The following is a 17,370-nucleotide window of genomic DNA, read 5'->3' as shown; positions in this document are numbered from 1 at the left end:
AAGGTAATTATGCTTACAATCTACTAAAAAATAAGCTATTGTGATATTTGAGTGGCAACATTCTCCTTTAGCACAAGTTTGAGCTTCAGAAACTCCTTAATAAAATTCATATCGAACAGTTAGGAAACTCTAGGATTTCACCAAGTACAGTTAAGAAAAGACATTATTCTTTCAGATTTCTCTTGCCTCTGACACTGTGTCTTGATGATGTACTCATCATTGCAACAGTGCACTGGAACAGTCTTAGACCTGGCAATTGCCTGGCTTCATGGCCAAAATTCCCCAGCAGGTATATCTACCCCCAAAATACCTCCTCATACAAACCCAGCTCACGTCATCCCTCAAAACACCCTAATATCAGGATTCATTTGACATTCAAACAAGGAAAACATCCTTTATCTTGCTCTAGAAAGCCATAAAACTCACAAAAAATTTAATCCATAAAAATCAAAGTAAGTCTTAGAGCTCCAAAGAGAAGAAGACATATATCTAGGGCACAAACATTGACAGAACAGTGGTGGCAACTCTGCCTCTGTTGAAGTCCAAGAAAATCATAGGGAGACTCTACAGAACCTCAAGACAGCTCATGACAAAAGGGGAGAAATAGATTGAAATGGAAAATGAAATGTTTTGATAGCCAAGACATAGACAGTAAATCCCATAACTTCTCATTCTGAAAGTAAAGAAGATGTGAGATAAATAAAAAGGTTACTAAGATGCCAAACTGGTGTCTCCAAAAATACTGAAATACATGAAACTTGTATAACTTAAATAAAATGTTAAAAAAAATGTATGGAAGCTTATGGGAAGCCTATGTTTCAAAAAGTGGTTTTTTTGTTGTTGTTGTTTTTTTTTTTTTTTTTTTTTTTTTTTTATTTTATTTTTTTGACAGGCAGAGTGGACAGTGAGAGAGAGAGACAGAGAGAAAGGTCTTCCTTTGCCGTTGGTTCACCCTCCAATGGCCGCCGCGGCCAGCGCGCTGCGGCCGGCACACCGCGCTGATCCGATGGCAGGAGCCAGGAGCCAGGTGCTTTTCCTGGTCTCCCATGGGGTGCAGGGCCCAAGCACCTGGGCCATCCTCCACTGCACTCCCTGGCCACAGCAGAGGGCTGGCCTGGAAGAGGGGCAACCGGGACAGAATCCGGCGCCCCGACCGGGACTAAAACCCGGTGTGCCGGCGCCGCTAGGCGGAGGATTAGCCTAGTGAGCCGCGGCGCCGGCTGTTGTTGTTTTTTTAATTTCAGAACTTTGCCTGGTCTTTGATAATAGTGTGCCCTCTAGTGACCACAGCCATGACTTACAAGTTAGCCGGTACTTCCCATCAGAACATGCTAAAGAGGAACTTCAACGTTTCCTCTAAAAGTGCAAGAAGAAAAATGATTTATGTGATTTTTAAGTTTTACAAAAATTACCCCCTTCAAAAAGTGTATGCAATTAAGTTTTTCTTATTTTAATATTTCTTTTTTTAATAAGTAAATCTTATTTATTTATTTATTTATTTATTTTTGACAGGCAGAGTGGACAGTTGAGAGAGACAGAGAGAAAGGTCTTCCTTTGCTGTTGGTTCACCCTCCAATGGCTGCCGCGGCCGGTGCGCTGCGGCTGGCGCACCACGCTGATCCGATGGCAGGAGCCAGGTACTTATCCTGCTCTTCCATGGGGTGCAGGGCCCAAGTACTTGGGCCATCCTCTACTGCCTTCCCTGGCCACAGCAGAGAGCTGGTCTGGAAGAGGGGCAACCGGGACAAATCTGGCGCCCTGACTGGGACTAGAACCCGGTGTGCCGGCGCTGCAAGGCGGAGGATTAGCCTAGTGAGCTGCGGCGCCAGCCTAATAATTCTTTTTCAACATAAAGGAAAGACATGTAGTCTTTTAGATTTATTTATTTACTTGAAAGGCAGAGTTACAGAGAGTTACAGAGTTACAGAGAGACTGTCTCAGTCTCTGTCATTCTTTCAAATAAATAAATAACTCTTAAAAGAAAAAAGAAAGTAATTACTCATGCCCAGCGATTGTTAAGACTGGATATCTCAGCCTGGGATTGTGGTGAAACAGGTTAAGCCACTGCCTGAAATGCCAGCATCTCATATGGGCACAGTTTGAGTCCTGGTTGCTCCACTTCTGATCCAGCTTCCTACTAATGTGCTTGGGAAGGCAGTGGAAGATGGTCCAAATCCTTAGGCCCCTGCCATGCATATGGGAGACCTGGATGGAGTTCCCAGCTTCTGGTTCCAGCTCTACCCAGCCCCCTGGCCATTGTGGCCATCTGGGGAGTGAATCAGTGGATGGAAGATAATTTCTCTTTCTCTCTTTCTCTCTCTCTCTCTCTCTCTCTCTCTAACTCTGCTTTCCAAATAAGTATTTTTTTTTTACTGCTTTAAAAATAGGGTGGAACTTTGACTATGACCTTGTCTAAATAAGATCGAAGTCGGCGAACTCAAAAGGCTTCCATAGCCTTGGCAACTCATGACAAGAGCCTTGGCAACTCATGACGCCATAAACAAGAGTGTCAAATTGTTAAGTCAACAACAGGAGTCACTGTGCACTTACTCCTCATGTAGGACCTCTGTCCTTAATGTGTTGTTCAATGTGAATTAGTGCTACAACTAGTACTCAAACAGTATTTTACACTTTATGTTCTGTGTGGGTGAAAACTGTTGAAATCTTTACTTAATATATACTAAATGATCTTCTGTATATAAAGATAATTGGAAATGAATCTTGATGTGAATGGAATGGGAGAGGTAGCAGGAAAGGGGAGGGTTGCGGGCAGGAGGGAAGTTATGGCGGGGGGAGCCATTGTAATCCATAAGCTGTACTTTGGAAATTTATATTTGCTAAATAAAAGTTTAAGAAAATGGGGTAGAGTCTTAACATGCATCCTGGTGCTTGAGACACAGGAGCATCCTGGGGAGGTGGGCCTCTCAAGCCAACAGTTTAAAGAAATAAACATTTTATTGTAAGGCTGCAAGAATTCCAGCTGGCTTAAGCCTAACTAATTTCCTGCCTGGTTATACCATATCAATACGAGCAAAGACATTACCTGCATGACTGCAATACAACCCTCAGTATTTTCAGACCTCATTTAAGTTCCACCCATGGTCTCAACAATGTCTTGTGATGACCCAGCAATACACATGAGTCACCCTCTTCACCTTGCTTGGACTCTAGCTCTCCAGCCTGCGTTGTTCCTACTACAAGGACGTCTTCTTCACCACACTCAGACCCTGACACCTCCACAGAAGATCCCCATTCAGAGCAAAGCCTTGCTTACCCTGTTCAGGCTCAGAAACCCAGCACACCTCCCAGAGATGCTCTCCTTATCCTGTGTGCATTCAGACCTCCTCGCCAGGCTTTCTCCTACCTACACGTCCTTCTCACATCCACATGTGTGCATGCCCTCCTCACCCCGCCCCTGCTCTAACTCACCATGCTGGGTAGCCCACATACAAGGAGCCCTGTCACACTTGGTTTTGGTTCTGATGTAAGTCCCATTGGGTTCTCCCAAAAATTTATATGTTGAAGTCCTAACCTCAAGTACCACAGAAGGTTGCAGATGTAATTATAGTTAGCCTTCCATATTCCCAAGCCCTACATCTGTTGATTCAACCAATCATAGATTGAAAACATTCAGAAAAAATATTGCATTCATACCCAAAGTGTGTAGACTTTTTCTTGTCATTATTCGCTTAACTAATACAGTATGACAACTAGTTGCGTGGCATTTACATCGTATCAGATATCATAAATAATAGAGAGATGACTTAAGGTATAGGTATTATGTGGGTTATATACAAATACTACTCCATTTTACATAAGGAACCTCCCAGTATCCACTTGGGGACTTGTAACCAATCTACCTCAGATAGTATAGAGATGGCTGTAGTTATAATGAGATTATACTGGAGTAGTAGAGGCCCCTAATTCAGTATGACTGATGTCCTTTTTAAAATATGGATTTATACATTTTTATGTATTTATTTGAAAGTCAGAGTTAGAGAGAGAGGGAAAGAGAGAGAGAGTGAGAGATCTACCACCCACTAGTTCACTTCCCAAATGGCCACAATGGTTGGGGCTCGGTCACACCAAAGCCAGCAGCCTGGAATTCCATTCTGGTCTCACACATGAGTGGCAGGGGCCCATGTATGTACTTGGTCCATCCTCCGCTGCTTTCCCAGGAGCATTAGTGGAGAACTGGATCAGAAGCAGAGCAGCCAGGACTCAAACCAGCACCCATGTGGGATGCCAGTGTCACAGGCCACAGTTTAACTAGCTGCACACCAACGCCAGCCCCCATGACTGGGTTACTTATAAGAAGATGGCTACATAAATACAGAGACACATGAGATTTCCACGTAGCAACAAAGGCAGAGACTAGAGTTTTCAGGTTGAAAGCCAAGGGACACCAAAGACCTCTGTCAAACCACCAGAAGCTGGGCAGAGGCAAGAAAATACTCTTTTATAGGTTCCAGAAGGCATAGAACTTTCAACTCTTGGATTTTAAACTTCTATACTCCATAACTGAATAAATCTCTGTCATTTTAAGCCACACAGGGGGTCTGTGCTGTGGCATAGCGGGTGCCAACATCCCATATGGGCGCCGGTTCGAGTCCCGGATGCTCCACTCCTGGTCCAGCTCTCTGCTATGGCCTGGGAAAGCAGTAGAAGATGGCCCAAGTCCTTAGGACCCTGCACCCATGTGGGAGACCAGGAAGAAGTTCCTGGCTCCTGGCCAGGATGGGCACAGCTCCGGCTGCTGCGGCCAATTGGGGAGCAAACCAGTGGATGGAAGACACCCCTCCACCTCTCCTTCTCTCTCTGTACAACTCTGACTTTCAAATAAATAAATAAATATTAAATAAAATAAGCCACACAGTTGTGGTATTTTTTAAAGTAGCTCTAGGAAACTAATACAGATGCTAGAATTGGGAAATGGTATACTGCTCTAACAAATACTTAAAAATGTGGAAACAGCTTTGCAATTGGGTATTGAATAGAGGCTGGAAGAATCTTGAGGTTCATGACAGAAGAAGCTTTAATTGCCTGGAAGAGAGTGTTTCTTGAAATATAAAGGTTAAAGGTGTTTTTGGTATGGCCCCAACCGAAATGAGGACCAAGTTATTGGACATTAGAAGGAAGGTGATCTTTGTTATAAAGTGGCGGAGGTTTTGGTTGAATTGTCTTCTATTGTTGGAAAAATTTGGACGTTGTAAGAGATTATCTTGGATATTTAGTTAAGTAAATTGACAAGCAAAGTGTTGAACACCTTTCTGCTTATAGCCAGATGAGAAAGAAAAATAAAACAAGGACTGAATTGCTAAGCAAACAGGAATCAGAATTTGAAGACTTGAAATATTCTCAGCCTAAAATCACTCCAGAAGAGAACACTAAAACTGTGACTCAGACAACCTTTGGTAGAGATTACAAGTGTGACTTATGGGACCAATCAACCATCTACCAGAATCTAGGAATCAGATGCAGTTAATCTGGTAAAGATAATTGAAAACCTCTCTATGTTGATGGCTTGTATGTCCATGAACTTTCAGAGAGGCCAACAAAGTTTTTCAGAATCTTATACCTCAGAAACACTACCAAGTTGGACTGAAAGGATCAGAGAGGGACAAAATGAAGGAAGAATGACTGGGAGAGCCATAGATTCAGACAGTGCCCCCGGACCTCCTTTGGGCCAGTACCCAGGCCTGATGGAGCAAAGCTGCTGTCCAGGGTTAAGAAGGTAGTTCTGCTATTTTGGGTCAAGACATACAGGTCACCGTCTCCTTTCTGGAGACGAGGGCAGCCTCCTAGGTTCCAGAGGGCCACCACCAGAGTTCCAGAGGGTAAGGCTGCTGCCCAGGCCTGAGAGGGCAGGGCTACCATTCATGGATGAGGAGGCGGGGCCATATTAGTGTTTCAGCAGAGAGAGCTTCTGGCCAGGGCTGACAGAGTGGGGCTGCCATGCAAGGCTGAAGGGACAGGGTTGTTACCAAATTCTAGGGGGTGGGACTGCTGCCTAGGCCTCAGAAGGGGTGGGACCTCTGTCCATGGCCCAGGAGAAGGGATCACCATCCAAGAATGAGGGTCAGGGCCTGCACCCAAAGCAAGGCAGGGGTCAGGCTGCCTCCTCAGCTGCAGAGGGTGGGAGAGCTGCCCAGAGTTTAAGGGGGAAGGGCCAGCAGGAAAGGCCACCAATCAGGGCCCACGGGACAGGCTGAATCCTGGGTTAGAGAGGAAAGGATAGCCTCCTGAGTCCCAGATGGTAGGACTCCCTTTCTCCTACAGGCAGAACCACTGCCCAGGATTAAGAGAGCCAGTTCAGCAACTCATTGACAGAGGGCGGGGCATTTCCTGAGTTCCAGAGAACCAGGCGGTTGTCCTGTCCTGAGAGAGTGGTGGGACCTCTGCTTGGGAAACAGTGTTGCTCTCCATAGACAAGGGGGCAGGGACAGGGCTAGGAGGTCAGGCTGTCTCTTTTCAGAGGGTGGGGCAACCACCTAGGACCCAGTAGATAGAGAAACAGAATTATTTTGAAGCCTTAAAATCTAATAGAATTTTGGCCAGCGCCGCGGCTCAATAGGCTAATCCTCCCCCTGCGGCACTGGCACCCCGGGTTCTAGTCCCGGTCGGGGCGCCAGATTCTGTCCCAGTTGCCCCTCTTCCAGTCCAGCTCTCTGTTGTGGCCAGGGAGTGCAGTGGAGGATGGCCCAAGTGCTTGGGCCCTGCACCCCATGGGAGACCAAGGGAAGCACCTGGCTCCAGGCTTCGGATCAGTGTAGTACGCCAGCCGCAGCGGCCATTGTGGGGTGAACTAACGGAAAAGGAAGACCTTTCTCTCTGTCTCTCTCTCTCTCTCACTGTCCACTCTGCCTGTAAAAAAAAAATCTAATAGAATTTTGCCTTCTGTGTCACAAACTTCCTTGTGATAGCTAAGGTGATAAATGACAGCTTGTTTCCTTCCAATTTCTCCCTTTGCCCGTCCTTCCATTGTGTCTTGGTAACTGATAACTTCCTTTCTAGGTTCCACACATCTACAGCTGGAGAGGAATTTTGACTTAGGGATCATATTCCAAGTTTCTCCCATAACTGAATTAGATGAAATTTTTAGATTTAGAGTTGATGTTGGAACGGGTAAGATTTTTGGGAATGCTGGAATAGGTGAATGTACTTTGCAGGGAAGAAGGACATTGGTTGGCAGGGGACATGGAGAGAACAGACTATTATGGGTTGCATCATGTCTGCCAGAAAAGGGTATGTTGAAGTCCTCCTCTGTAGTATCTCAGAATGTGACCTTAGTTGGAAATAAGATCATTGCAGATGGAATCAGTTAAAATGATGTCATACTGCAGTAGAGTGTGCCCCTCATGTAATATGACTGGTGCCCTTTGAAGAAGACAGTCAGTGAAGACAGAGACATACAGTAAGGATTCCATCAGAGAATGAAGACAGAAGTTGGGGTTACACATTTCCAAACCAATAAACACAAAAACATTGATGACAAATCACCAGAAAGAAGGAAAGGGCAAAAGAAGAACTCCCCTGCAGGTTTCAGGAGGGGAAGGGCCCTTCCAACACTTTAATTTCAGCCTCCAAGACTGTGAGACAATAAATTGCTGTTATTTTCTGCCATTCAGTTTGTGGCACTTACTTCAGCAGTCCTAGGACACTAGTAGTGGTTCTAACACCCCATGCTGCCCCGCATATTGATAACTCCCTCACCCCACTCATACTCTGAATGCCATGCTAGAGCACCTTCTCTTGTAAACACCCTCATTGACCTGCCTGGGTTCTGACATCACATACTATGCGGTCCATAAACCTGGACACCTTCCTCTTTCATCTTGGGTTCTGATTCTTTTCACCAAACCAACCCCTGTAGGGAGCAACCTTTTCACTCTCCTCAGGCCCTGAGTAAAGTCCAGGCTGCCTTCCCCTGTGGCTCCCCTTCTTGCCCCAACTGAGCTCCTGCATGCAGAGCTGCCTCTATGCATAGACACCTATGCTCTACCTATTGACTTCAGCCCTCACTTGTTCTAGAAGAGATGGCAAGGGACAAAAAGGAAGAGGGTAGGGGAAGGGATAAGAAAAGACCCAAATGTGGTTTCAAGAAATAAAACCTGAAAATGAAGTAAAAATCTCCTTCCTATCCCTTCATGATCTTATTTACCTCCTTTTCTTTGTAGGGGTATGACTATCCTGAATATATTTTCTTCTTTTCCATGTGAGATTTTCTACTAACACTGTTACATAAATTATTGCTATGCTCTGGATATGGATTAAGTGTGTCACCTGGGGGTCATGTGTTGAAAGCCTGGTCCTCAGTGGGGGCAATATTAAGAGGTGGTGGAACCTTTAAGAGGTGGAGCCTACTGTGAAGTCTTTGGGAGTGTGCCCTCCCAAAGGGACCTCCGAGTTAATTATTGAGATTGAATTGTTCCAAAAGCCTGAACCTGACCTCCTCAAAATCACTCTCTGGCTTCCTGTCCTGCCATGTGCTATCTCCCTATCACATACACTCCTGCCACATGATGCCATTCCCTGTGGGGTTCTTACCAGAGTAGAATCATTGCTGATGCCAGTGCCATATCCTTGAACCTCCAGAACTGCAGGAAAAATAAACATTTTTTATTAGAAGTTACCCAGCTTCATCTATTTCATTACAATAGATGAAAACATACTAATTCATTGATTATTCATAAACATTATTTAATCTTCAAATAAATTATAACATTCTGCAGCTTTGATGGGTATACCAGTCCATTTTCTGTTTCTATAGCAAAATTCTTGAGGTCAGGTGCTTTAAAAAAATAGTTAGCTAGTTCACAGTTTTGGAAGCTATAAGTCCAAGATCAAGTGGTCCATCTATTCAGCCTCTGGTGAGCATCTTCTGGAGGATGACATCATGGCAGGAGCATGTGTAAGACGAAGACATCAGATGATGATGATGATGATGATGATGATGACGACGACGACGATGACAGAGAGAGAGAGGCTGACTAAGTTTTGAATGTATTTCAAAGACAGAGAGATAAACCAAGATCTTTTATCCACTGATTACTTGCCCAAATGCCCACAGCACATAGGGAAGAGACAGGCTAAAGCCAGGAGCCAGGAACTCAGCCCAGGTCTCCCACATGGGTGGTAGGGACCCAACTACTTGAGTAATTGTGTGCTGTCTCCCAGGGTCTGCATTAGCAGGAAGCTGGAATCAACAGTGAAACCACGACTAGAATCTAGGCACATCCATATGGGATACATCCCAACTGGCATCTTGACTATAGGCCAAATGCCTGCCCCTGAAGTGCAACTCTGGTAGAAAGAATTTAGTTGTTCACATTTTAACTGATTCTTTCAATATCTTCATATTATTGGGTTTATGCCATTTACATTTAAAACAATTACTGATATGCTAGGGCTTAATTCTACCACTTTATTATTTTATTATTATTTATTATTGCTCATTTCATCTTTTTCTAATTCCTCTGTTTCATTTTCTTGCCTTCCTGTAGGTTAGTGAACATCTGGAGAAGTCCATCTGAATTTATTTATGTTTTGAATATATCACTTTATATAATTTTCTTAACAGTTGCTGTAGAAATTACAAAACACATGTATAACTTATCACAATCTACTAGTATTAATATTTTACCATTTTGAGTAAAGTGTAGAAAACTTAATTCAAATCATGTTCTTTTTTAAAGATTTACTTATTCATTTGAAAGGCAGAGTTGGAGAAAAGGAGAGACAGAGAGACAGTGATCTTCCATCTGCTGGTTCAGTCCCCAAATATCCACAATGGCTTAGGCTGGATCAGGCCGAAGCCAGGACCTGGAACTCCATCCAGGTCTCCCTTGTAGGTGCAGGGGCCCAAGGACTTGGGCCATCTTCTGCTGCTTTGCCAGGAACAAAACAGGAAGCTGTATTGGAAATGGGGCAGCTGGGGCTCAAACCTGTGCTTATATTAGAACAGCTTAACTTGCTGTGCCACAGATTGGCCCCCATTTATGTTCTTTATTATTCCTGAATTTAAAAATAGTTATATGAAATATTTGCTTTACATAATTAACCTTTACATTTCCTTTATGTAATATCAGATGTTATAATTTTTACTTTCATCATCAAATGTATTTAACATACTCATGAAAGTAAGGTAGTCTGTTATATTTATCATCATTTTAAACTATTCTGATGTGTTTTTTCTCTGAAGTTCTAAGCCTTCTTCTGTTACATATTTTCTATTTAGAGACCTTCCTTAAGCCATTTTTAAAGGATCTGTTTGCTAGCAATAAATTTTGTTTTCTCTCTTCTGAGTATGTATTTTTTCTTCATTCATGAAAGAAATTTTCTCTAGGTATACAAATCACAGTTGAAAACTCCTTTCTTGGGACCGCCGTTGTGGCATAGCAGATAAAGCCATCGCTTGTGACACTGGCATGCATATGGGTGCCAGTTCGAGTCCTAGTTGCTCCATTTCCCATCCAGCTCTCTGCTAACAGCTTGAGAAAACAGAAGATGGTCCAAGTGCTTGGGCCCCTGCTACCCACATGGGAGACTCAGGGTCCTGGCTTCAGCCTGGCCAAGCCCTGGCTGTTGTAATCATTTAGGGAGTGAACCAGTGGATGAAAAATCAATCTCTCTCTCTCTCTCTTTTTCTAACTCTACCTTTCAAATAAATAAATCGTTAAAACAAAAACCTCCTTTCTGGGGCCAGTGCTGTGGCGGAGTGGGTAAAACCTCTGCCTGCAGTGCTGGCATCCTATATGGGTGCCGGTTCGAGTCCCAGCTGCTCCTCTTCTGATCCAGCTCTCTGATATGGCCCGGGAGAGCAGAAGATGGCCCAAGTGCGTGGGCCCCTGCACCCGAGTGGGAGACCCGGAGGAAGCTCCTGGCTCCTGGCTTTGGCTTGGCACAGCTCTGGCTGTTGCGGCCATCTCGGGAGTGAACCAGCAGATTGAAGACCTCTCTCTCTCTCTGCCTCTCCTCTCTCTGTTTACCTCTTTCAAATAAATAAATAAATCTTTAAAAAAAAAACTCCTTTCTTTCAGTACTTGAAAAATGCTATGTGCCTTTTTCTTCTGGCTCCATTGTTTCTGATGAGAAATACTGTCATTCAAATTGTATTCTGTAAATAACGTTTCATTTCTCTCTGGCTACTTTCAAAAAAAGCTTTTTCTTGTCGCTAGTTTTCAGAAGTTTAATTATGATGTGCCTGGAGACAAAGTACAAACGCCAGAAATGTCAGGTGCAGTCTCAGTGCATGGTATATTTTTAGTCTAGTAACTCTTTGGCGGTAATGTCTGCACGTTACTCACTGTTATATAAAGTCCAGCACACGTCTAGCACAGAACAGACACTCAGTAAATAGTTTGATGAAAGAAAGAGACAGGGAAAGAAAGGAAATAAAGAAGGGAAGAAGGAAGAGAGGAAAAGGAGAGGAGGGCAAGGGAGGGGAAGATTCCAAGTCAGAAAGCAGACAAGGAAGACAATGAACCCTTAAAAAACCAGTGTCCAAAGTGGGACAATTACTTCTGAGCGTTTGGCCAGAAATCATATCTCCTTCGGGACCAGGAAGAATTAACGGAATTATAGCCAACTACTCATTAATAAAACCTGACACATTCCGGTTTAGGTTCAGTGAGGAGTGTTGGTTTCATATCTATAACCGACCTTTTCAATTACTTTCTCCACAAAGACGCAGTGAAGCTGAGCGTCTTGAGTTGTGCGCATGCGCGGCTGGGAAGGCCGCGACGATCGTCCCCTCCCGCCCACCGTAGCTTACGTCCATTGAGCGCGCCGCCCATTGGGGGCGACATCCATTAGAGCAGCGCGCACCACCCGCGAGTATGACGTTCATCGATGCGACACACGATGCGAGCGTGACGCTCATTGGGCGACGTCCATTAGAGCAGCCCGCCCAACCCGTGAGCTCATAGGGGCGGCGACCTTTTGAGGATCGCCCTTTGACGACGTAAGCGCTACATTGCGGAACTGGCTTTGTTGGGGGGCGTGGCCTAGAGGACGCGTTACCCTGGCGACCACCTTGTGGGCGGCTCAGAACTGATCTGAGCGTTGAGTGTGAAGGCAGCTGAGGGCGGTCGGCTACCCCAGCCGCCAGCCCCTTGGGGGCTGACGGTGGCTATGGAACTGTACCTCAGCAACTGCTGCAAGACTGCGGAAGCCGCCGCCAATAAGGTGGCCGCTAGTAGCCTAAATGAAGAAAAGGAGCAGTGTAGCATCCGAGGCGGCCCCGTGAGTCCGTCCTCCTCTTCCTGTCCCCAGGGCGGGCCCAGGGCAGGGGAGGGAGGGGAATGGGGCGGGTCCTTGGCCAGAGGCGAGGCTGGTGACCTGGGGAAGCAGAGAGGCCCTCCCGGGGAGAAAAATCTTTCGGTTTATTTGGAGATATTAGCCCATCGAAGTGTGATTAGATTGTTCTAAATTAAATGAGTAGTTTCTAGAAGAAAAGACAAGCTTCTTAATTGTATCCAACAGGCCTTGCAGAGAAACCTGTTCCCAGAGGTCGGAGCATGTAACTTGTTGGATCTGCCTCTTGGGGTCAAGTTGCCCATTATTCCTGGAAGTCATAATGTGTTCTACACTACAGATATAAGTGAGAAGGTAAATTCGTCTTTAATAATGCTTACGTGATTTTCTTTACCCTTTCCAGCTTAATGTTGAACTGATGATTTTGCTTTGTGTCTGCTTCAGTGTTACACACCCATCGTAGTTAAATGAGTCGAAATGCTTAAGTTTATCTCCAGCTCAGAGCCTTAGCTCTGACAGGCCACAGCCCCTTTTTGCCTACCCGCACACAGCATAATGATTCCTACTTGGTGCCTTTGTCCATCCAGTTCACTCCCCGAACCTAGAATGTGCTGTCCCCACTTTCCCGACAATCAAGAGTGACCTCTGTGTTCAGGAATGGGACTAAAGTTGAGTATACAAACACACTGGACAGAGTTCACATCTTGGGGTTCCACAGGCCACTTCCAGCCTAAAGACAGGTCTGGGAGAGAGAGGATGAGAAAAGCAGTAGGTTTACTCACATTAGTACACGAGGTGTACTCTGTTTCTTTAGATTCTGCATGCATGTTTTATTTGCAATGAGTATCCTAATCACTTCAGTAAATTGATGTTTAAAAGTGTGTGCTCATTTATTCTACATTTGTAACACTTTTGAATCTTTCTTTGCAGCTTTATCAACCTTCTTATGATTTTAACCTGACTGATCCTTACTGCCGACTTTTGGAGACTAGCTATAAAAGTCTACATGATCCACATTTAAAAACATACTATAAGCGAAAAGATGTCCTGAGGAGATTAAAGAAAGGTGGCTACATCACCAGCAATAATAAAGTGTGTTGAAGTCTACTTCCTGTTAACCAGCACAAACCTAGAGGCTTGACTGACACTTGCTTCTGTAATTCCCTGGGAGCCTGTGTCGACTTTTAGTTGAGCAATAGAGGATATTTTATAAAAAGCCAACAAATTACTCAGTATTTGGGTCCGGGAAATCAGGAGACTGTTTTTGCGTTGTTGGTTTTTTTCCCTAAATAAAATTATTCGTCCCTACTTGCCTTTTTTTTTTTTTTTTTTTTTGACAGGCAGAGTGGACAGTGAGAGAGAGACAGAGAGAAAGGTCTTCCTTTTCCGTTAGTTCACCCCCCAGTGGCCGCTGCGGCCAGCGCTCTGTGGCCGGCGCACCGCGCTGATCCAAAGCCAGGAGCCAGGTGCTTATCCTGGTCTCCCATTGGGTGCAGGGCCCAAGGACTTGGGCCATCCTCCACTGCAGTCCTAGGCCACAGCAGAGAGCTAGACTGGAAGAGGAGCAACTGGGACTAGAACCCGGTGTGCCAGCACCACAGGCAGAGGATTAGCCTATTGAGCCATGGCGCCGGCCCCCTACTTGCCTTTTCCCTTTAGTAATAGCAAAATACATAAACATACACATTTATTTATGTACTTCTTTTCCCCCAGGTACATTGTAGTGCCTCACCCCGAGTCTAAAAGTAATAATGGCAAAAAGTCTAAAAGTCTAATCACTTCAATAAATTGATGTCTAAAATCAATTTTAAACACTTTTAAAACACTTTTAGTGATTTAAAAAAAAAGTCTAAAAGTAATATATGTGTCAAGGACTGCATTACATACCTTTTAGGAACTAAAACAAAATGGGAAGCTAGTAAAATACAGCTTGATAGAATAAGTTCTTTGGAGGGGGGATTAAACATTATGTTGGTGTTATAATAGCAAATTAATTGGGAATGGTAAGTTTTTCATTATATCATGAACCACATTAATAAAATAATAGTATTTAGCTAGAAATCTCCTGGTGACACAGCAAATGTATAGAGATACTACTTTCACAGTTGTTACCAAAATGCAATACTATTACACTTGATCAACCAGGATTGTAATTAAAATAAATGTTATTACTCTCTTCTCTGGAAAGTGTTATAATTGTTAAAACTTTGAAATTATATTTTTGGGATTCTTCTAGGTAATTTGTTCCTTGAAGGAAATGAATAAGTACAGGGAGTATCTGACCAGTTTAAAATTAGACTTTGAAAGAAAATATATCAGAGAACAGGTAAGTTAAATAATTGAATTTGGAGCCCGTAAGAAAATTTTTATGTAAATTTGGTCCAATTCAGGAAATTTTCTTATAGTGTTCTTATGTAAAAGTATTAAGATAACAAAAAAGATCTCTAGGGGGCCCACACTTGTGGCTTAGTAGCCTAAGCTGCCTGTGGCTCCAGCATCCCATATGGGCAAGGGTTCGTGTCCTGGCTGCTCCACATCTGATCCAGCTCTCTGCTAATGGCCTGGGAAAGCAGTATAAGATGGCCCAAGTACCTGGGCCTCTGCACCCACGTGGGAGACCTGGAAGAAGCTCCTGGCTTTGGATCTGCGCAGCTCTGGCCGTTGCTGCCATTTGGAGACTGAACCAGTGGATGGAAGATTCTCTCCTCCCCCTCCCCCTCCCCCTCCCCTCCCCCTCCTCCTCCCCCTCTCCCTCCTCTGAAACTACCTTTCAAATAAATAAGTAAAATTTTTTAAAAAATGTCTCTGTAAGAGATCTATAGAAGATAAAATGGAGACATTTGCTTTTCATTCACAGAGAAAATTTGGAATAGAGCCACACTAGACTTAAATACAGTTGACAGAATTAGCCGTTTGCAAAACACAGAACATTCACTAAGCCAGAAATATAGGAAGACATATCAAAGGACAGGTTTACTTTTGGCAAATATAAAAGCTTTCTCTGTTTTCTTTCAGAAAATGATTGAAAAACAAGTACATAAATTGTATGAAAGCAAGAGAGCCTATGATAGCTGTGAGGCTGCTCTATTCCAAGAATGGCTATTACAAGAAGATACACAAACAACCCCAGAACAGGAGCAATTACTAAAACACAGGTACAATCAAAGTGAATGCATACTTCATGAACATACTGTGGGTCCCCAAAAGTTGTAAAAACACTAGAAAGAACTGGAAGCAGGCAGAACAGAAATGATAGACACTATTTAACCCCCATGAGATTAGGAACCTTGGTACCAAGGCTAGGGAAGGGAGTTTCAGCCTGATAAATCAGAGCCACTGGGAGCCCAAGAGGTAAACCAACCTGATGTTTGAAGAAGCAATCTGATAGTCTGCAGTGTTCTTCTTAGATGAGAAGTTGTTCAGGGATTTGCAAATTACAGAAGGACCAGGACCCACTTACTTGTAAAGGAAATTAAAATATCCTGATTCTTTGAGATTGGCCTTCAGTTCATTCTGGCCATCTTTGGAAATTTGTGTTCCCAAACTACTGAGTTATGAATAATTTCTATGTAAAATGGCTTTCTGAATCATTATGTTCCACATTTTGCTATTATCCCAGCTACAATGACAGAGAGTTATATAATGGAGATTAGTAAAACAAGTACAGCATAGTGAGCTGATAGGTCAAACTAGCTGAAAAGTCCTTGAATAACTAAATTTCCTGTAGTTCAAGAAATAAACCACCAAGCAGGTAGTTTGGGAGTATCAAAGTAGGTCATGCCATCTTAAGAGAAACATGTAATTTACCTTCACTTATATTTGCACTTTATATAGATATGCGGATATGATTCATAGGGAATTACACAAGGCTCAACACACAGCTGAAAAGCGGAATGCAGTCTGTACGAAGGAACAGAAAAGTCAACATCAGGACCACATAAGAAGAAAACTTGATCTCCGTAAACAAATTGAAGATGTGAGCACCACCAAATTTTAAATATTAGAAGGAAATTGTGTATGACTGTTTTATTTGTAAGCATTTTAGCATGCTTAGCTGCAATTATGTCAGGTCTACAGAATAAGCCCCTTTTAATCTTTCATTTCTATTACAACTGAGACTGATACCACAAATTATATATTCACTATATTACACTCACATCTCTTCTGCCCTTTAAAATTCTAGCACTATTGAGAAATAATCATGCCTGCATTTTCACTCTCCAAATTCAGATAAGGTTAGTTTCTCTGTCAAAATACATAAGGCATACCTCCTGAGTCCAGAAGAAGAAACCCTCTTGGCTGGTATCCTTTTAGATCCCTCACTGGGGCCAGGTTAATGCTTGAAGTAAGCTTCTAAAAGCAAAGCAGTTTCTTTGCATTTTCCTTCTGATTGCATCTACCCATACATTCCCAATAAAAAATTAAGATCAGTGCATTCTAAAGCCAATGCAAGATTATCACTATTTGTGACCCAATTTCTATTAGGCCATTGATTTGATCTAATTTACTATTAGATTATTGATGGTAAGTAGAAAAAATACAAAAAAAAAAAAAAAACTAAGCAAGAACCCATGTTGAGTACTGTATACTTTGCTCTTTAGAAATGGAAAACAAAAGAAATGTTACTTTTGTCAAAGATTGGAGAAGAAGTAAGAAGAGAAGCAAGAATTGAAGAACAGCGTCAGAAAATTAGGGAAGAAATTGATCGGAAGGTAGAATGAGATTTTACCAATGATGTAGACTTTGATAAAAGGCTTTTGCCATTTTTAATATTTTAAAGGGAGAATTTTCAAAAGTGGGCTACACTCAGAAAGATAGCTACTTATGGAGAGACCCAATCTGGCCTAAACCTATACTCAAAGGGCTGGCCAGAAATGGGACCAGTTCCAGGAAGTGGGCAATGAGTTAAATTGGATCTAGTCAGTTATTAAAAGATACTCTTCATGCTAAGCCACAACAGAAAGCTTATCCCTTATACCTGTCTAGTTTTATATTCATTGTGACTTTAGAATTCTCAAGATAGGAAGACAGGCTGACTTCAAATACATCATCACATTTGACATATGTATTTTGCCTTTCCAGTGTCAAGTTGATAACATTTTTAAATGTATTAAA

General features: G+C 43.1%; 1 protein-coding gene and 1 long non-coding RNA gene across 6 annotated transcripts in view; one reads left to right on the top strand and one right to left on the bottom strand.

The window, feature by feature from the left end:
• The window catches only part of LOC103351970 (uncharacterized), a 100,416-nt gene extending 88,622 nt beyond the window's left edge, over window positions 1–11,794 (bottom strand). For both annotated transcript variants that reach the window (XR_007912131.3, XR_016227748.1), the window contains exons 1-2: window positions 11,662–11,794; window positions 8,548–8,597 (exon numbers count right to left, since the gene is read on the bottom strand). This is a non-coding gene — a long non-coding RNA (uncharacterized LOC103351970). The remainder of the gene's footprint in view (window positions 1–8,547; window positions 8,598–11,661) is intronic.
• Window positions 11,795–11,956: 162 nt separating this feature from the next.
• Window positions 11,957–17,370, top strand: part of LOC108178739 (fibrous sheath-interacting protein 2) — a 31,180-nt gene continuing 25,766 nt past the window's right edge. The window contains exons 1-7 of one of the 4 annotated variants that reach the window (XM_051827511.3): window positions 11,957–12,243; window positions 12,484–12,609; window positions 13,186–13,347; window positions 14,492–14,581; window positions 15,271–15,410; window positions 16,090–16,231; window positions 16,857–16,967. In XM_051827511.3, the coding sequence (XP_051683471.3) occupies window positions 12,133–12,243; window positions 12,484–12,609; window positions 13,186–13,347; window positions 14,492–14,581; window positions 15,271–15,410; window positions 16,090–16,231; window positions 16,857–16,967 (882 nt within the window). In that variant the 5' untranslated portion in view covers window positions 11,957–12,132. The remainder of the gene's footprint in view (window positions 12,244–12,483; window positions 12,610–13,185; window positions 13,348–14,491; window positions 14,582–15,270; window positions 15,411–16,089; window positions 16,232–16,856; window positions 16,968–17,370) is intronic. The other 3 variants (XM_089323900.1, XM_089323901.1, XM_017349849.4) reach the window with 3 other exon arrangements.

The sequence above is a fragment of the Oryctolagus cuniculus genome, chromosome X, assembly GCF_051225735.1.
Source record: "Oryctolagus cuniculus isolate XC-2025 breed Fujian yellow rabbit chromosome X, ASM5122573v1, whole genome shotgun sequence".
NCBI classification, from domain to species: domain Eukaryota; kingdom Metazoa; phylum Chordata; class Mammalia; order Lagomorpha; family Leporidae; genus Oryctolagus; species Oryctolagus cuniculus.
Note: the sequence above shows the minus strand (reverse complement) of the source record. Positions and strands in the feature narration are given on the sequence as shown.